General features: G+C 38.3%; 1 protein-coding gene across 1 annotated transcript; it reads left to right on the forward strand.

Annotated features, from left to right (window-relative positions):
- Positions 1-2,233: 2,233 nt before the first annotated feature.
- camk1a (calcium/calmodulin-dependent protein kinase Ia) lies at positions 2,234-21,551 on the forward strand. Its single transcript, XM_006783111.3, has 12 exons — positions 2,234-2,424; positions 3,622-3,740; positions 14,665-14,796; positions 15,824-15,898; positions 16,366-16,504; positions 16,628-16,754; positions 17,033-17,108; positions 17,211-17,323; positions 17,424-17,502; positions 17,976-18,063; positions 18,229-18,397; positions 18,882-21,551. Exons 2-12 carry the CDS (start codon positions 3,655-3,657, stop codon positions 18,983-18,985), a joined length of 1,188 nt encoding a protein of 395 aa, XP_006783174.1. The 5' UTR covers positions 2,234-2,424; positions 3,622-3,654; the 3' UTR covers positions 18,986-21,551.
- Positions 21,552-21,778: the final 227 nt, after the last annotated feature.

Here is a 21,778-nt window from a genome sequence, read left to right on the forward strand (position 1 = left end):
TGGTGATTTATGTGGAGAGGACACCTCCACTCCAATCAAAGTCACCTGAATCACCAGAGTGGAGTGGAGCAACATGGAGTGGTAATGAGAACTAATATCTCAGAAGTCCCAAGCCCAAGAAGCAGTGGACACAATGCATTCTGAGCTAGAACCATGGAGCAGAGTCTTCACCCTGTAAGTTGTCCCTGTATTTTAACAAACATATGACATCAACTACAGAGGGATCAAGCTGATGAGCCATACTGTGGAGACAGAAGGGAAAGAGTTGTTAAAGCTAGGTTAGGAAGAGAGGTGATGATCAGCAAGCATATATATATATATATATATATATATATATATATATATATATATATATATATATATATATATATATGCTTGCTGATATGCTTCATGCTAAGAAAGAGAATCCAATGTTTGCTTTGAGAATGTTGATACAGAAGAATAGAGAACGTCAGAGGAGAGTCTTGATAGGTGGAGGTATCCTCTGGTGAGAAGAAGAATGAAAATCCATAGAAGAAAAACAAAAAATGTGTGTGAATAAGAAGGAGAGAGGCTTAACAGTAAAGCTGTAAAAAGCAGATGTAGCGAAGGTAGATCCTTTAAATACCTGGGGAGAATGATCCAAAGCAAAGGACAGTCCACAAAAGAGGTGAAGAAGAGAGTGCAAGTAGGTTGGAGTAGGTGAAGACAAGTGTCAGGGGTGATCTGTGACAGAAGGATAGCAACAAGAGTGAAAAGAAAGGTTTATATGTTTGATTGCGAAACCTGCTATGATGTTTGGTTTGGAGATGGTGGGATGTGAAAGAGCTAAAGATGCTAAGATTTTCATTAGGAGTGACCAGAGTGGACAAGCTTAAATATGAGAACACCAGAGGGACAAAGTTAGAGAGGGAAGGCTGAGATATTTGGACATGTGCAGGGAAGGGAGAATGGATTTATGGAATAAAGGATGTTGAAGATGGAGCTGCCAGATTCATGGATGTAGTGAAGGAGGACATGAAGAGGGCTGGTGTGACAGAGGAGGATGCGGGGGATACAGTGAGATGGAGTCAGATAATCTGCTGTGGTGAAGAGCTGAAAGAAGAAGCGTAACATGGTAACATGTGGTTAATGTAACCGCAAGAAACTGAAAAAAAAAACTGTACAAAAGTATAATGTAGTAGTTTTGTTGTGAAAATTATAAATGAGAGTTAAAGAAGAGTATTTTCATTATGGTAATTATGATTACTAGAAGAAGTTGTGGTAATGGCATATTACTTGTACTTCAGCATCACTTTGTTTGAAAAGCACATTTACACAAGTGCTTAAGACAAAAGAAAGGAAATAAAAAACACACAAAGGAACTGGCACTCAGTGATGGTTTTGGAGTAGTATTGGAGTAAGTGTTCAGACACTAGAGCTTTTTATGAGAGAGAATTTCACTTAGCTTTTCTGTGTTTTTAAGGACATTTGTATTATAATGTATTGCGTTTGGATTTACAATATTGGCTATGCAGTACGCCCAACCAACATTTATTTACAATGATACACTGCGAAGGACAACTCGCTGCCTTTTCCCAGAAATGCGGGCTGTGTGCTACCATCCCTGTGGAGCCTTTTCTCCCTATGATGTTCCATGGAGACTGGTTGGTGGAGTTCTCCGTATACGTCTACCAAGAATATACATTTAGATACTCAGTGATTGTCTTCTTAGTATGTGGACAGTATCCTGCAAGTGGTGATAAAAATAAAGGAATAATAATCACTGAATTACGACATAAATATTAAACTAAAAAAGAAACAATAATCAAACTTTATTCAAGGGGGAACGATAAACTTTTAATGAGTGAGTGAGACATTTTATTTCTTCCCGGATCTTCTCACCTGTTTTTTGTTTGTCCACACCTTTGCATGTCACTTGGTTGCCAGGAAATGGTTTAAGTGTGAGAGTGCACAGAGCTGCAAAAGAAAGATGCTTGGTGCGGAAGGGAGATTTAATCCTCTGATAATTCATGCGTAAAATAATAATTCGTCCTGGGGCCATTTTGCGTTTAAAATGTTTAGTCTGCTGTAGCTAAACCGGCTTCTCTGGCTGTGATTGATAATTTATTCAAACTGGATTGTTATGACTTTCAAAAACTCTTGAAAATTTGCCTAAATCTAACTCGCACAGTGCTTAAGGAGGAGAATTATCTGCGCTATAGTATCGCCAAAAATAAAAACTCTTCAGCTGTAACAGACAGTCGCTCGACAGTCATAAGGTGAATCGCAGATCGCGTTGTTGAGGGAACAGATAGTGATTTTATGGTGCACTACGTCCATAGACGTCTGGCTTTCTTGACGTCAGGAGAAGTCGGAGCGGACCCAGCGCTGCGCACAAGCACAGCAAGCACACTCGCTCCCAGAGGGAAGAAGAACGCATCACAGCCACAGATCGCCATTTAGGTACGTTCCCTTTTCAGTTCAACATTCATTGCAGGCTTGTTTGCATTGTGTTATTTTTATCTGTGAGACAAAGTGCCTTTGCTCCACTTCCTTGTCGCATGTCCGCAGCCTCCTGCTTAAACCTAAAGATGCTGTCTTGATTTGACTGCCGTACCCTTGAGCGCTGCAGTATGCTTCGCACACCCACATCGTCTATTCTTCCTGTAGTCTATGATAGTTGCATGTTCACCACGACCCACGAAAAACGAGCTCGCTGTGGCATTAGAAGCATATCGCATCGTTTTTAATTTCCATTCAAACTCCTTGCTTGCTTGCCATTCACGCCCTGCAGCCCTGCAGCCTGTATTGTCAAACCCTAATCACTGGAATAGCCTACACTTTCCACTTCAAAGATCTCCAAGGATTTGTATATTTGTAGATACTCATTCTTCAGAGAAACCCAATTGTTTCAAGCGAAGTGTTAAATATAGCACAGGTCCCCCAGCTGGTGTCTGCCTACAACCTACTGACCATGCGTTTGTTTTTGCCACGGTATATGGTCGCTTTCTTGTGACAGCCTCTGCTGCACTGTTTGCCCTACTTTATTAGTGTTTTTTAGAACTGGAGAACTGTCATTTTTAGTGGTCTGTGGTTTCTGTTTGTAAACTTGTCCTAGGTTTGTTGCTACAGGTTTGTTTTGTCGTGATCTATTTCTATTTCTATTTCTTATCTCATTAATGTCTACATCTTAATAAGACATACCTTGCTTATCTAATTTGTCCTGTTTGATAAATTCAAACACAAAAGCTGTTGTAATTTTGTATTTTGTCATCATGGGCTTACTTCCAGCTTTTTTCTTGTCATTCGGTGCAGCACACCAGATAACCAGAGTGTAATCTAAAACAATTAAAAAACACTGAATATTTTTGTTTAATTTTAAATATTAAACACTGTAGGAATGCACAGATTGTATACAAATTCCTAAAAATGTATATCTCCACTTTGCATTTAAATCTTTGCAAAATGGGCAACATAAAAGTAGAAGAGAAAAAGTGGATGTTTTTTCCTTAAGAATAAAAAAAAAGTCTTAGAATGTAACCAAGTCACTAATTCCCCGAATTGATCATTTAATTTGTTTCTCTATTGAAAATCAGTGCAGTTGATCTGAACTTAATTGTGTATACTCTGAGTCTTTTCCTTGATTATTTTTTTCCACAGCTGTAGTGTGGCGTTTCCCATCAGCATTGTAGGATGCCTCTTGGAGAGGATGGAAATGGATGGAAAAAGAAGACATCAGACATCAAAGAACATTACGACTTCAAAGAAGTGCTGGGAACGTAAGTAGTACTTACTGTTTAGTTGTCAGATTTCGGCTCGATGGCTGACTGGCCGAAACTCGCAAAGGCACTCCCACACCTTTTGGGAATATTTGGATGTCACGCTCCTTTTTGCTTTGTCTGCATTACACCAATACTGCTGAAATCTCAGCAACGGGAATGCCTCTATAACACTATGGATAACTAGATACAAAAACAACCATGTATGTTTAGAATTTGAATTAGATTTCCCTTTATTATTGGAGGTTCTATCATCACAAAGATAAAACCCATACAAGTACTGGTAGGTTTGTAAAGTCTGAGACATCATATAGTGAAGCTGGCATTTGTTGTCCATGCGCATTGTAACTTATGAGTACTTGCAGGTGACAGAGTGCATATGCATGTTGCATGATTTAATGTGGTGAAAGCAAAATAATGAGGATTAACACAGCCTGACATTAACACAGCCATTCTACCATATATTTCCACACCATTTAATCTATCACCTATCACTGATCTAAACCATACTCTCAGGAATGCAGCTACCATGGCATCACCAACTGATTTGCAACTGCACGCTTCAGTGTTTTTACTGTTGCTGCTGTTGTTGTTGTTGTTATTTGTTTGTTTTGTTTAGGTAGCAATGACCATATTTCAGCAAGAGGGTGGAGTTGTCATGGTAACAAGTAAACCATGTTAGTGCATTTGTTAGTTGTCAGATTCAATTAAAATGCTCCAAAAGGTATCAAAAGCAGAAGCACAGTGTAGTGGTCCAGTTCAGTGACTCCAGCTAGTGGAGAAAGGGACCAGCAGATACCAATCGACTGCAGCTGCCTGTGCAAAAAATACAATTAAACACAATAAAAAAACAGAAAAAAGAAAATGTACTCTCTAGAATTGTTATGAAGGGAGAAACTATCCATAGAGATGAAAACACTTTTCGTACCAGAATGTAAAACAGACTGTTTAGCGCTTTAAATTTTGTCATTTTAACATGAAGTCTAATGGGACTGATTTGTTTTGGGAACTAGCCTCCAGTGGTCAGCAGAAGAACTGCAGTTTTCAACACAAACGTAAAAAAAAATTTTGGCTCCAGAGGTTAGCGCTTGAGGAGGATGTGAAATACTTGTAGGCTGTTTGTTCTGGGTTTCCTCTTTCCTACAGTATACATAATACATTTTCTCCTTTTATGAAAACTCTAAAGTAAAAAAAGAAAGAATAAGAACACATTTCATACTAACATAAAAACAATGTAACTGGATAGATCCCTTTTATTTATACCAGTTATGAAATTGTAATTTTCAGTATGACTTGTTACTCTTTATCCTTTTCATATGCGTCTGTGGGAGCTACTCCATCATGGCTGACAGGAGGATATAAGACTGTTGTATGAACTCCAAACTTGGGTAATCAGGAGAAGTTGGCTGTAACTGCTGACTGCAGTTTGCCAGAAAATCTGTTGAAGCTTGAGTCCAACCAGTCATGTAAAATCTGGCGGTGAATCATATTTCCCGCTGCCCTCATATTGACCCTGATTACATTTTGTTATTGCCTCATAGTCTGGAATTTAAAATACATTTTAAATCTTGATTTAATAAGTCTACCAAATTAATCTTCAACCAGCTGGGTTCAGGTTGCCTTGCAGTCTGTGATGGTGAAGCATGGGTTCATGCAGACCTGCATCTGCACCCTCCAGGGGGACAGGACTGAGCCCAGATGGTCGGGTGGGCACCTCTCCACCCCTAAACTGAGTACAAGTGACCTAGCACACATCCACCTGTGATGACACGGGTGTGCCATATGTAGTGTGGCTGTTTTCTCTCCTCTTGGAATCACACCTGCTTCCCCAGAGAGGCAACACAGAATCAGATATTAATGACTGCACAACTCTGGTCCCCATCCAAAACTGTGAGATAGCAGTGGGTAGATGACACTGTCTCGTTATCTAAAACACTGTAAGAAACAGAAAATCTGTCTCTCAGAGCTGTGTATGCTGTCTGTAATGCACTTTGACTGTATGTTTCAGATTTCATGACTGCTGCTTAATGCTCATAACTCCTGAAATGATTCTACCAGGACTCCACAGCAACTTAAAACAGTGACTGTTAAAGTATGATATTAAAGGTTATATAACTTGGATTGAAGTGAGTAAAATGCCAGGATGCCATGCTCTCTTATTCCAGAAAAAAAAAGAGAAAAAGAAAATGCTGTAGTAATATTCTTTCCCTCCTGTCACTATAGCTGGACCTAGCAGAGGGTAGAATTAATGTGTTGACGGAAAGCTCCTTATGCTCAGAGAAAAGATTACTGGGGAGCTTTATCCAGGAATTCAGTGTGTGAAGTTAATTGATTTATGTTGAAATATTATATTCAGATCCGAATAATCCTCACAGTTCTACCTCTGTTTGAAGTCCACTGGAGAACAAATTGTCCTCATGGTAGTGTTAGCAGATGGGGGAAAAGAAATCCCCCCTCTACAATTAATATACCTGTCTTGCTTTGGAGACTGTTTTTCACTTTTGTTATTCTCATGCTTTTCTCCTTCAACACTGTGAATTACCAAGAATGAATGAATGAGACAGAGTTGTAGGGCACTATAGAGTCTTGGGATTTTGTTAGTGTAATGCAATTGTACACAAAATTGTATTTTTCCCAAAACAGAATATTTGGGTGTCATGCTCTTAAAAATTTGCCCATTTTTAGCCTCTTGGTGTGTTAAACTATTCATCAGTTTATTTAGGACACCTCCTGAAAACAGACAACTTGTTTCTGTCCAGAGGTAATGCGTTCAATCTACCAGTTTCTCCAGAGCACATTCACTCTAATCCTCAACACACTTTTTTTTTTTTCATTTATTGACAAAACCCAAGTGTCATCGGATGATTAGATAAATTGTGTCAGGCAATCAAGTGAGACTCCATCAAGATACAGTTTTTATCACCTACCTAATTGGGGCTGGTTGGGGCTCATGTGGTGGCACGCTCTATCCCTCTCCCTGTTCCTAATGTATGACTGTGAGCCTAATTTATTTATGGGTCAATATTATCAGCTATTATTAGATATTTGATGATCTATTGGAATGTGTATTTATAACAGTTGATAAATTAAAATGTAAAAAGTGAGAAGAGACACGAGAAACAACTTTCAACCCTGTGATGAATGCTGACGTTGTGTTCTCATTGGCTCCATTTTTAGTCATCACCATGATTTGTATATACACCAGCATATACAAAGACACTACATTTGTGCAAATTAATTGCATGCTGTGTGTTCAAATGTTTGTGCATGTTGGAGGTTTTTCCCCTGTTTGTTGAGGTCAGAGTTGGGGTCATTACTCAAAAACGTAATGTATTACACATATCACACAGAACATTTTTAAATAAAGCAGTATGTTACTTAATTACTCCAACATGAACAGGTAAAAACAAAGCCTGCAGCCTGACTGCTCAGCAGTTTGTTTCCTATTGAAGTTCAGGGTCTGGCTGCTGGGGTGGGATCAGCATTCACTCAGCTTTAACATCACTCTGGGGTCTTCGCTAGCTTACCGTTAGCATGCTGTCTGTGCAGGGGATTTCAAACTACTCAAACTGGTTCTTCATTCCCATCTCTAGATATATCAGAGTATCACATTTATAAATCATAAAGTGCCATGAAGTATCGATATCCATCTTAAAGAGCTTATATCAGTCAACCTTTACTTTGTGGAACTACTAATGTTAAAAGGAAGTATATGAATGTGTTACCAAAGGGTCAAGGGTCAATCTCAAAGGGTCAAGGGTCAATCTTTCATCATGAAAAATGCAGTAAACAAATACAGATAGAATCTTTTTGTTTGTTTGTTTGTTTGTTTGTTTCTGGAATTAATAGTCATAAGTAGTAGACAAAAGTTCAGATTATATTTTGATACTTGTTATGGAGGTGTAACATGCGATGAGAGTCTAGCTGACTCAAGTTTCTTCTGTGTTGGCCCTCTTTACCGAGAGTGTTTGTTTAAGACTTTAAGATGGAAGGAGAGTCCAGGGGCCGAGGCATTGCTGTAGTTGCTGTGGTTTATTACTGCCATTAATACTGAAAGCCTTTGCTTTTCTGTATCTCAGTTGTCCAAATAGATGTCTTTTTGTTTTACAGTGTGGATAAATGTCCTCTGAAATCACTTAATTTAATGTGTTTATTTACAAAACAGAACGCTGCAGCTTGACTTTAATCATGAACAGTGATAGTGTGCAGGAACATAAGTTCAGTTTATGAGTGCTGTGGACAGGGATTATACCCATGAGCTGGTAGCTTGTCTAACAGAAATGAGCTACACAGAGGCTACTTAACAAATCATTTAAACCACAAAACAGTAGTAAAATCAGTCTTAAGCTTCCACAGCAGAGTGATTCTGAAGTTTACTGCTGATGCCTGATTCTTCTTTTAGAGCTCCCTGTTAAGGAACAAGGTAATTACATGATACCAAACAGGTTTTAGAGGAATAATGCAATAAGTTCACAATCATAGTTTACACCTAAGCGATAGTATCTGACTCAGTTTTGGAATACCCCTTGTTTCAATTAGTTTTAACACCAAGACCTAACTGACATTTTAAAAGGGAAGCTATTTGGCATAAAGTATGACTCAGAAAGACAGGATAACCATAAAATGAGCCTTAATTTCAAATAAAACAAAGAGATGAGGCAGGTCAGCTTTAAGAACTACTTGTGCTGTAAAGGTGGATGATGAGTATAAATATTGTGACTGTGCAGTACTCAGAATCACTGGAAAGCACTTGTGCTGGTTAGTTTGTTTGAAGAGAATAGGAGAGGAGTGAAGAGGTTTGACTTACACATAACTCTAGCAGAGTGAAGGGAGAACGTACAGTTGTACAATTGTTGGTGAATAGTCCACTCCACTCCCAAGCTTTGGTGGTGTGAATGTATAAAGATATTTTTGAAATACGAAAAATGGATCTAGAGATAATTTTGAATTGGATTGTACTATATATCCACAGAGATGCAGTCTTCTTTTACACTCTCTCAAGCCCACACACACACACATACACACACACATTATGGATTGGACTAAAATGGGAATGGTTTTTTTGGGACTTGGAGGCGTGTTGGGTTTGAAGTGAGTATTTTGTATCAGGTGAGATCGATAGACTTACGGGTCCTTGTAGATGTTTTCAAAAAGGGGAACAGCTTTTACTGATTGTGAAGCTATCACCTAAAATAAAAAAAGAACCTGATAAAAGTAATTGCCACAAAAAATTATATTTTTGAACTAAGGAACTCTCAGAACTTAGAAAAAGTATTCATTCTTAAGTAGCAAAGACTTAGACCCGTATGTGACAACCTGTGTTCAGTGAATATATAGTGTTAGTGTACAGTTAGGGTTACCATCTATGATACTTAGAACTCAGCGGGTTAAGGCTGCAACTTAGTGTATGAAGTCACTGGCTTAAGACTAAAACGGTGAAAATACACTCACTGGCCACTTCATTAGATACAGCTTGTTAGAAGCCTTGGTTTTAACAAGGGATTATTTGAGTTATAGTTACCTGCATATCAGTTCTGCCCATTGTCCTCTGACCTCTGGAAACAACAAGGCATTTTCACACTTTTCTCTGGAAACTCTGTTTTCAGATTGTTGTGTGAGAAAATCCAAGTAGATCAGAAGTTTTTGAAATATTCAGATCAATCAATCACCATCAATCAGACCATGTTCAAAGACACCTTTTTCCTACTTTCTGATGCTCGATTTGAACTCCTGCAGGTCTATATGCTGCCTATGACATTTGTGTTAACAAAGTATTGAAAATGTGTACCTAATGAAGTGGCCAATGGGTGTATATATGTACAAAAGTCTTGAGCAATACCTATTTCTTCTCTTGAAACCTGTGTAAAAATACATAGAAATAGCATGTAAGGCAATGACAGAGTTTGTACCATGTCACAGGTATGCCTGTGCTTCCTCTCTTATTATCTGCAACCAATCACCAACGAAAAATTTTGATATACCTTTGAAGGCCTGGAGAACACTCATGCTAACGACCACTTTAAAAAATTAACACATAAAATGAGGGGTGGCTCAAGACTTTTGCACAGTACTGTATATTATGTACAAAAATGAAAGCACGTGCATGTGTGTGTGTGTGTGTGTGTGTGTGTTGTACACTACAGTGATACCACTAATTAGAGTGAAAGCAATGCGAGACATTGATATGAGAATGTGTGAATCAATATTTGTCCATTTAGACAGCTGGGCTGATAGTGTCATCACCAACTTGTGTTTTTGGTTTTTTTTTTTTTGTGTGTGTGTGTCTATCTATCTATCTATCTATCTATCTATCTATCTATCTATCTATCTATCTATCTATCTATCTATCTATCTATCTATCTATCTATCTATCTATCTATCTATCTATCTATCTATCTATCTATCTATCTTCTTTTACAAGATGTCTTATTCAAACTGCCAAGATGACAGATGCATCAGTTATGAGTCTGGAGTCCAGTGACTCATGTGAAATGTATTTATTTCAGTTTCTTAACAGCGAGTTGATGCACATGCCAGGATTATTTACTGGCATTAAATACATTTCCATTGTATGTTACCAATTGCTGGTTAGATACAGAAACAATGTTTTAATCAGAGACTGAAAAAAAGAAAACCTTACAGCTGGATGAGAACATACAGCCCCATTTTTGCTGGGTTTGCGCCTGTCCAGGGTTAAAATACGCAGCACTTCACATATTCTCATTAGTTTAGAGCAACAGCTACAGTAGGTTCCTCTGTGTTCCTCTCCAAAACCCATTGAGAGTCCACCCCTACTATGTCTCCAAGGAGAAATGAGCAACTGGATGGTTAATTACAGTGTGTCTCATGGCAACAGTGGGGAAGTGTGTACATGTGTGTGTATGTGCGTGTTTATATGTACATCTATGATGATCCTTTTCTGGCTCTGTCGTCTGCTCTGTCATTCTGTCACTCACAGATATGTGCTGAAATCACGCAGTCATATTGTTTTAAGAACACTTCCGATCATTATACAGCCTCATAGTTCTGTTACAGCTAATGATATTTTATGTTTACGCATGTTAAATTACATTTTGGATAATATATTTTTATATTCTTTTATGTCGATACATTCTTGTCACAGCCTTTACCGTAGTACTAAGAGACTGACTTTTTTCAGTCACATGACATTGTTTAGAGCAAAGTGAATAAACTGTGGGATTGAACTCTCAATTAGGCAATAGTGATGAGAGGTGGGCGATACAGCTTGAAAATTATATCATTATATATCAAGGAAATCTGTGACTATGAAATCTATGATAATATAGAAAAAAACCTCAACAATGTTTCATCAGTAATTGCAGCTTGCAGGCAGCAGTATTTATCAGTGCAAACACAATGAAGAGCACTTCCCATCCTTCTTTTCCAATGAGCTACTGTCACCGATGACAGACTACCTAATTCAAAATGTGAATCTATTCCCACAAGGTGCTTGCAGTAGATGCACCATTTTAGTACAATAGTGGTGACACAGCTTTATTTACAGTGACACAGCATAAATCACATGCAAGCACAAAAAGTAGCCCAGGTCATGTTTTTCACTGAAAATTTAAAGTAAAAGTACTTAAAAAAAACTGCTTGACAGAATACCTAGCAACCTAGCATTGTAACTGTTTAGTAGTCAGTAAAATATTGTTACATAATAAAGCTGAAATTGAAAAATATTTTCTACTGGAGATGATACTTAGGTTGACATTGTTAACCAGCTGGCTAAAGCCATGCTTTACTACCATGTGACCACATGTTAAATTCCATCTGTTCTTTGTGCTTCCTGTCATATGAAGTTTAACCAGCGAGTGCAACTGGTTAGCACTCCAGCAGCACTTGTTGAGCTATCTGTTTACTCCTGGCTCCCACATCACAATCTGCTAGAATCTCCTCCTCGTGACTCTTTAAAGCTTGTGTTTTTGCCTCAAATGGTGGAACAAGTTTTTTTCACTTTTAGCGGGAACAGTTGTTTTTCTTTTGTTTGTTTGCATATTTTGCAAAGCATTGGATTTTATGTACTTGGTCTTCACTGGGGACTGACTCCATGCTCTCACTCTCGGACATGCCTGTGCTTGCGTCATTGTTGTTTGCTCCCTACTGATCTGTGAGAGGGTGTTTTTAAATGTATTCCAGTAATATTGTATAATGAGGCACAGCCCTAATGGTAACTAATATCATATTTCCAGGTGGTAGCTATTACTGCTAAAAAACTGATAAAATTTTAAACCCAAACCTGAGCTGGCACGCCTTTCTGTTCAGGAAAGTAAAACTTCAAACTTAATAAGGAAAAATTTAATTTGCAAGGTAATAAAAATATCGATCTTCTTTACTGTTTTTTCCTTTCCTTTTTTGTAAAACTGTAAATGAGAAAATTCATAGATAATAACAATAATTATATTTTACCATTAAAATGTTTTCATATAAAAACATAAATATATATATATTTTGGTAATTACCAGTAACTTTAATTTACAGCAGCTGTGGCATTAACATTACCTTTGGTAGGGTCTAATAATTTGTTAAGCACTATATGTATTTATGTATTTTATTCTTAATTTTTTGTTTATTGTTTTTTATGGCTATTGTATTGTGCTGATATTTTGCTGTCTGATATTATAGCATTTTGAACAGTACAGCATTGCACTCTGCACCTATAAAAAATGAAAGTGATGATTTTTCTTTCTTGTTGTTTCACTGTTTTGTCAGTCACTTTGGTACATATCTCAAATCACTGCAGAACAATTCCTGGTGGTGTTTCTTATCAAAAACACACAGCAGTCTACACGCTCAAAATCTTTATCAGTACAAAGTAAACAGACTTTAGCTGTCAGTGTAACAGTGAATTCTGTGTTTCGTGATGTAAACTGCACTGTGGGTTTAAAGGCAATGATTGAAAATCCACAAGGTCACACTTTTCCACTACAACAGTACACATTACGGCATATGGGTGACTGGACAGGATTCACATTTATACCTGTGTAATTTGTACTGCAATTTGCTAACAGATCCTATTATTTTGATATGGAAAATAAAAAGATAAGACTCTTTCACAGCCCTTTATCAGAATCAGTCACAATGAAATTCTGTTATTTCAGCATGTTTTAACTTGTTCAAAAGGACTGACACCTCGGTGCTTTAGAGTTAGTATAGAAGGAGCTGTTGTATACAATTTGAGCTGCATTACACAAGCATTTAATATGTGGTGGTAATGTGGAAGTTGAACAGGTTGTTCTAAGAATTTCAGAGAAATGTATCAAAGCAAGGAAGTGTGTAAATGCCATTTATAAAGTTGATGAGGCAGTTCTTAATGTAACAGTACATTTCAAACACATGTTAAAATGAGATAATAATGCCTACATTTCCATGAGAAAGTCACCTGATCAAATTAGGATTTCCATAGGTCTCTCTCCCCCCTGAGGTGTTGATTGCCTTACTTTCAATAACCCCCATAAAGTTAGACAGAGTTTTACTGACCGATAGTGTAAGTTTAGCACTCTTGACCCTCTGATGAAAGCCTATGTAGCTACAAATCCTGCAGGCTTAAACATATTAAAATGCTTTCAAGGGTCGATGAGAAATGGACGTTTATGTAATTTTGCTCTGAGACTATTTTAAGGACGTTTTAAAAATGAAACCGGAGATGTGTGTTAGAATTGGTTGCTTTCTTGTGCATCAGCTTCACTATGCAAATGTTTCCACTGCTTTGGTTCGCTGAGCACAAGATGGCCACGGCTCAAAGCCATCTCAAGGATTACCACGGATTCAGGCAGAGCATTTATTATGGAGAGATGACAAAAAAAATAGAAGAAGAAGAACCTTACATCAGCTTTGTAATTACATATTAATTAACTTTAAAAGCAGAAAGAATATAAAGCGAGCAATTATTATTTACGATTTTTAGTAAAATCCAAACATTTTGAGTTATGGCTCAAAAGATGACGTATTTTAAAACTTGAACATCAAACATCCTTTTGTGTTTTGAGTGACAGTGTTGCTTCACACACATGGAAAGGATCCCTGTGGTTGCTAACAATGTTGGTGCATTCAGGTCTCCTCCTGAGCTCCCTCCCACGCTCCTGTGGGGAGACTGTGTAAATACAAACTATTCTGCCTCTCATCATCACCAGACCGTAATCTATAATGCAGTCTAGTCTCCCTCAGATACAGCTACACTACATTTACTCTATCTATTATTGAACATCGTTTCCTTTTTTAAAGCAACTTCTCTTCCCATCTTTCTATGTGACTGTTGCATCACCTCCCGAGCCTTTTCTCGGCCCTCCAAAATCCTCTTGGTAATGCCACCGTTGTGAATTATTCATCTAAACATCGCTCTCTCACGCACACACCTTTGCAACACAAACACAAACCCCGATGGTTTGAATGCAGCGTATGAGGAGGTCTGGTGTGGTTAAGTGGTAAATTAAACATTGGTGTTTTCATAGCACTTTTCCAGGCCTATTGACCGCTCATGCATTAATGCACAAATACAGTGCCTCATTCAGTGCGTGCAGCCCTTTATCAATCACACTTTCAGAGAGGGAAATTCATTTTCATTATTTTGCACAAGGACGGTACAACATGCACACCAGAGGAGCTGGGGTTCAAACCACCAACCTTCCAGTTAGCAGAACATATAAGAAGAAATAAGAAGATTGCACCAAAAACCAGTATATTTAAACATATATAGTTATTTTTTATTTATTAGAGCTTATTAGCATGAATGTTTTGTTAAAAAAACAAAACAAAAAACAACTCTTCATGTGTTATTCTTTCATGTCACACTCTCTAGGCATCGTGGCACAAAGCTTTCTGATTTTGTCCGTTTCAGTCCACACTCCTCACACGTCTCTCAATTACTGTCTGATTGGTGCATGTACGCTTGTGTGTGTTTTAGGGGTGCTTTCTCCGAGGTGGTTCTAGCAGAGGAAAAGAGGACTCAGAGGCTCGTGGCCATTAAGTGCATTCCCAAGAAAGCGTTGGAAGGCAAAGAGAACAATATCGAAAATGAGATTGCAGTACTACACAGGTGAGGCCGCTGGAGTTGCTCGCGATGCATCGGCTGCTGCTTTGTGTCCAGCTGGAAGGATCAATCAGTGCAGCCTGGTACTACAGTGCATATACATCCCTCCAAAATATATGCAAGGGGTCAATTGAATGGGTGACTAAATGCATGGTGTCAGTTGAAACAGTAGGATTGTGCACCGGAAATGTCAGGAGTAAAGAAGATAGACCTATTTTTAGTGTCCCTGTTGCCAGGGCAACAGCACACAGAGGCGGAGATGGTGTGGAGTTCCCCGCAGCAGTGTACTGAAGAAAGAGAAAGAGACATAGAGGGAGGAGAAGTGGAGAGGGTGGGGTGGGGTGGGGTGGGGGGGGGGGGGGAGTATTATAGAGGGAGAATGATATGAAAGAATGGGAGGAGTGGACTGAATATTTAAGTCAGAATGAAATAAATAAGAGAGAATTGAGAGTGAGGGAGATGAGGGAAGTTTGAAAAAAAAATGATCTGAGAAAAGAAAGAGGGATTCTCTCACCCTACGAAAAGTCACATTAGCCCTTCTCAGCTGCTGTTGTGTTAGTGATGCCTCATATGCTCTCAACTTGACTCAGCAGCCAAGAGAGATGCTCAACCTTCTGTTGGCTGGTTCATAACAATAAGCAATCCAAATCAATGTTTTAAGAGACTAACATTTGTTATAGCCATGCTGTTAGGCCCTATAAGTGTTTTTCATTCATTTCTGCAGGCGTAGAAAAGAGTCAAGAGGTAATCTATCTAAAACTTAGCTGTGATTTCTCTGGGAGGCTGTCACATTTTCTATTTTTAGGGAGCAGTGTAAATAACTTGTTTTAACCTGAGTTCACCATTGTACACATCAGGGAAAAGAGAGAGCAGCGCTCACTAAAATGTGAATTATGCAGCAAGAATGCCATCTGGTGACCAATTAAATATAAACGTTTGGTGTTTGGTGAAATGTGACTTGTTTAAAATAAAAAAATGAATTAATTAAAAAAAAAAAACAGATTTCTAATGATTTCTGTTTGTGAATTTTCAGAATCAAGCACCCCAATATTGTTTCGCTGGAGGACATCTTTGAAAGTACATCCCACCTTTATCTTGTCATGCAGCTGTGAGTTCTCCTTCCTCATTGCTTGCACACAACTGCCAACTGCACAACACAAGATACACATGCCTCTCATATTTCTCTTTAAAATAGCCTGGAAACATTTGATTTTGTTCTGTTAATTTAGAGAAAATAAATCTGGAAAAAGCTTCTTTTTAAAAAATCTGTTACATATGACATTATGTAACACCTCAGATTTGACAGTGTATCATATTCGTATTAATATATGTCATTTCAAATGTTCAAACTCATGAAATCACTAGCAGGATGAAGCAGTCTTACGTAATTCGGACAATTTGCTAAAATTCAGTAAACCGTTGGAAACACCATTAATAATCATAAAAGAATAAGATAATAGATTTTTTTTATTTAAACCAATTTAAGCTCATTTTAAAGAGAAAATCACTTCTAATATTTGCAGTACTGTAGAGACGACAGAATAGCTCTTTTCCCTGATTTTGTTTTACTGACAGGGTGTCTGGAGGTGAGCTTTTTGACAGAATTGTGGAGAAAGGTTTCTACACGGAGAGAGATGCCAGCCAGCTCATCCATCAAATCTTGGATGCAGTCAAATACCTCCATGATATGGGGATAGTCCACCGAGACTTGAAGGTATCTTAATTCAGCAAAAGACAGAGATATAAAAGCTCAGCCTGTCTTGCAGTTGGCTTGTTTTTCTTTCTTTTCTCTTTTTTTTCTAACCTTCCTCTTTGATCTTTCTTCTTGTCTCTGCAGCCGGAGAATTTGCTGTATTACAGTATGGATGAAGACTCAAAGATTATGATCAGTGACTTTGGACTGTCAAAAATTGAGGGGGCGGGCAGCGTCATGTCCACAGCCTGTGGTACTCCTGGATATGTGGGTGAGGCATTCAATTTTCTGGTCTTCTCACGTCCCCCCGTCTCTTTCATGTGAGCTTAGCACTAGCTGTTTCAGCTGATATCCCCTCTTTATACTCTGCATTGTGAGAGGCTCTTTCATCCACTATTGAGTCAACTGCAAGTGTTTCAGAAGTGCTCTCTACCTGTTTAACATGACCTGGCAGATCACATAGTATTACTGAAAGGTCAAGATTACTTGAATTCATCCTCACCGCTGCTCTGTCTCTATACTTTCTCACTCTGTGAATGTTGACTGCAGCTCCTGAGGTGCTCGCTCAGAAGCCATACAGTAAAGCAGTGGATTGCTGGTCCATAGGAGTAATTTCTTATATTCTGTAAGTTGCAGTTTATTTATCCCTGAGAAGTACAGAGAGCGTTTTGGGAGGAAGGGGGGGTGGGTTCTTGCATTAAATAAAAATAAAATGTCGTTTCTACAGCTTATGTGGCTATCCTCCGTTTTACGATGAGAATGACGCCAAGTTGTTTGAGCAGATTCTGAAAGCAGAATATGAATTTGACTCTCCATACTGGGATGACATCTCAGATTCAGGTAACCATGAAATGTCTACTACAAATACAGATTAAAAAAAATACATAAATGACAACTAATGAGATTATTATTTTCACATGAACTTAAATTTTGTTGGCAGCCAAAGACTTCATCTGTCACCTGATGGAAAAAGACCCTTTGAAAAGATACACATGTGAGCAGGCGCTCCAGCATCCATGGTAGGAAAGCTAAAATACTAGATCTATATGCAGCTGCTACAATGTCATAAGCAGCAGTGTGAAAATGTTTTCAAGTTTTTATTTATATATTTGTTATATTTTATTTTTTAAATTTTTCTGGTTTCTCAAGGGTGACATTTCGGCTTCTTTAATATCGCAAGATGCAAAAATCAATCAGTTATTGACTGCGATATTGTTTATTGTTTTTTCTTACTGTCAGTGTGCATATAACTGATTGCTTTAGCTGACTCATCTCTTTGATTGTGCATTGTCAGATGTTTGGGAAAAGCCCAAAGAAACATTTCTACATTGCAGATCAGCAGATCAGTGTCGTACAGATTGGCTTATTCTTCAGTGAAGTAATGCTTAGCCACGATGCTAATGATGATGAATGATGCTAATCGTTTACAATATGATGTCTCAGTCATGTGCCTAAAATTCCAGTAATTTCTCCAATTCATGGTGACTTTCAGGATATGTGGTGACACAGCTCTGGATAAGAATATCCACGAATCTGTCAGCGCACAAATCAAGAAGAACTTTGCCAAAAGTAAATGGAAGGTCAGTTCCTCGGCTGAATCACGCAGCACCCTGTGGGAAGAGGTGTATTAAGATTGCCAGGAGTTTCATTTTGTACAGCTTAACTGTTTTCCTCCCTCAGTAGCTGTCAGACACAGAAGGTTCTTACTATTTTTCCCCCTTCCACTCTTTCCTCTCTCAATGTAGCAAGCATTTAATGCCACAGCAGTGGTGCGCCACATGCGGAAGTTGCAGCTGGGCACTAGTCTCGAGGGACCCAGTCAGATTACTCCCACCAGCCCCTGCCATGGACATCTGCTCCCAGAGGAAGAGGAGGAGGAGGATGACGATTTGGGGAATGGCGAGGAGGAGAGCTGTAAGTTAGCAGTTCACAGTGAATGAACATATGCAATTTAATTTTTTCCCAGATAAAAATTTAGGTGATTCAAGGTGTACGTTTTTAGAAATTGTGTGAATTTTCATGAGTTTAATATGTATATAATAATATCATAGTTACTGTAATTATCAGCTGCAATTAAACCAAAAACAAACTATTTTATTTTAGACAAAATTTCTTCCTTATTTAGGATAGCCCTAAAATGTAAGTTCATAATAATTTATGATGTTTGCGGTAAGGTTTTCAGTCATACAACCACACGGATTTGTCATGAGATGTGAATCTGGTACAATTGGAAATCTTGCCCATTTCTATCATCAGCCCTATATGATGTGGGTGTTGAATTAGGAGGAAGAGCTAGCTGGATTAGGCCAATTTACAACTTTGAACAGACTCTAGCTCTTACACCAACCATGGATAATCTCAGACCCCAGAATAATCCGTGCTCTGCTCTAACATCCAGTGTCTAACTACGAGGATGGCCGTCGTGGAAGCAATGAGGGCAGCACGGATCGGGACAGCCTGAGAAGCTGCACCTACTGCTGCAGGCCAACTAGTCGGATCTGAGCACAACCTAATAGTGTTGTCATGTCACATCGAATCCCTGGAGCGCCCAGAGCCCGCCGACCCGCTGACCCGCCGACCCGCCCAGTCTGGCCAGGAATGCAGAGCAGCTATCAGGCACGGTCCACCAGAGTACATCAACAGCCAGCAGGTCACTGTTACAGTGCAGACAAAACATACATTTCCTTTGCCTGGAGAAAAAAAAGAAAAAGAAAAGATAAATAATAATTTTTAAAAAAGAAAAAACTTCATGAGTGAAGATTTACAAGTTTTAACTGCATTGCATTAATGGTAAACAAAGCTGCTTCAAGTAGGCATGGCTCTTTTAAAGGATCTTGCAATATGTTGGTCCAGAAACCCTCCGCCAATACTCCTCCACCACCACCACCATTAAAGCACGCTGTTGAAAAAATCTAGGTGAATGTGGCCATTGACATTTTGCTAGTACTATAAGTGGTTATCTTCAGGAAGGGCCTAGAGTTTTAATCTGTGATGAGATAAAGGTATTCTCTTTGATTACATATCTCTTATATTATCTGTCATCTGCAGTACCTCTAATTGCAGTTACAATGGGCGTCCATCTGGACCACATGCTAGACATTTCTCGCAGCCTTCTCCAAAAATCTGGCCAGACAGGGGGGGAAAAAGCTAATGAAAAGAGTACTGAAAACTCCTTCTGCATGTCTTTATACTCTTCACCCATCAATATGACTCAGTCTAGTCATCGACCAAGTAGCTGTTTAGTTAAATCTCAAGCTGTGTCTTCACTGCTGATTTCACCTGCCTATCTATTTCTGTTTGGTTAACCCTTTTTCCCCTCATATTGTCACTATTTAGTGTTTCTGTCTTTTTTTAAAAAAAAATAAGTATTCACTTCTTTTGTTTAAAGCCTATTTTCAAAGGAGATAATTGAAAGTGAGAGGTGATTCTGGGGTTATGGACTCTATATTCTGGCTCAGACTGGGTTTGTGAAGGGTCATTCTGACCTGAAGTGTCTGCATGCTTTTTGTTAGGAAAAACACTGAAATGTACGAATATCAAAAGGAGACTTCTTTGTTTGTTTGTTTTTCTTTGTTTGTTTGTTTGTTTTATGGCTGTTCTGTTATCTGAGGCTCAAACTGAGATCCCCAAAAGTCTGGAAATCACAGTAATCTCACCTTCCTCCATTGGCGCTCGTCATGTTAGAAAAAGCATACAGAGAATCCACAACAAGTGGGAAGAAAACAAACATAACCATATCATGTTCATCCTCCCTGTTCTGTTTCTGACAAAGTGTCTAAATGTCCGCCGGCTGTCAGTCTCGAGGTCTGGCTCCTGTTGAGTCGGAGGGATCTCAGTCTGCGCGCTCCGCCTGCTTTGTGCTGTGCACCTCTAGTGGAAGAAGTTTTGGTCTACTGTTTGCATGACCTGGTTCAATATGTTTACATGAATGATGATCAATTAGTATAAACACACATGATTATTATTACTCTGTTGTACTGAAAAAAAAAAAGATGTAATACTGTAATTTTGAGATATATAATGTGAAGTGAGTAACACCAGAAGTAATGTTGTTAACAGAATACAACACAGCACAGTGGACTTATCATTTGCATTGACTGTGATGGTCAAGTCTCTACCTGAGTGACAATTCTCCTGTACTATGTTTATTTCCATCTGGAATCTCTTTTAATCGTTCTGTTTTGTTTTTTTTTTGCTTTTATTACTTATGTTGAATCTCTCCAACAAATCATTACTAGCTGATATCTAGACAGTGATGGGAAAAAAACACATCAGTGCCACTGTGTGCATCACCCGTCTGCCAGTGTACAAGCTTTGTTCCTCCAGAGCAAAAGGCCCAAAGTACTAAAGCCATAAAGGGAAATTGGAATGCTTTACTAAAGATACAGATCAAGCATGTCATCGTTTTTAAAATGTATGACTCAGGTGAAGGACGGCCTTCGAGAGATTAAAAACAGAAAAGGAGTGTGACAAAGCATTTTCCCTCCAACAGCTTGCTAGAATTACTTAAATCCCGACACTTGTTGTGTAGTGTTACATTAGTACGCAAACAGTCCACTTTAGTTGAATTTAAACCTGTTTATTTCCCCCACTCATATTATTATTTTCCCTCATTTTGTTATTGATACATATAGTACAGTAAAAGAAGGCTATCACTCTGGATTTACATGACTGTAATTGTGGAAAATATGCAAACTGTGTTTGAAGGGCTTAATGTTAACTGTAAGATAGCCAGTGTTGATGACTTTGAGAAACTGGCTATTACATGTTTGGTAATGACCTTCTGTTCAACCTTTCCTGGGATTTGTTTCCACTTGGCTGTGTTTTTTTTTAAAGCTTATATTACCCATTACAAACACATCTAAATTCATAAAGAAACACGTGTATATTATATATATAAATATAAATATAAGTATATATTGTATATCCTTTTTTGTAAAAGCTGTTTTGAGCTACAAATGTATGGATGCAATGCATCATGGGTTATTGAACAAGATGTAAGAAAATAAGATTTGTACCCACAGAGATATGATTGCTGAAACTGAAATAAAACTTCCTTGTCTATGCATTGTGTGTTCTGTCATAATATAATAACCAGGTTTGTGAAAGATTTCAGGTGAAACTGTAGAAATGTAAAGTGCGCTGATTCCAAATAGTCTGCAAAAGGCAATGCATTCACTTTTTTAAATGCGGCGCTTCTTAACTCACCAATCTCAATACTACAAAATTCAAACTTTTAAAACAACCGCGATCAAATTCGTTTGATTACAAAGTATTTAAAGTATATTTCATATC

Source organism: Neolamprologus brichardi, chromosome 5, assembly GCF_056152115.1.
Source record: "Neolamprologus brichardi isolate AB-2024 chromosome 5, ASM5615211v1, whole genome shotgun sequence".
In the NCBI taxonomy this organism is placed as follows: domain Eukaryota; kingdom Metazoa; phylum Chordata; class Actinopteri; order Cichliformes; family Cichlidae; genus Neolamprologus; species Neolamprologus brichardi.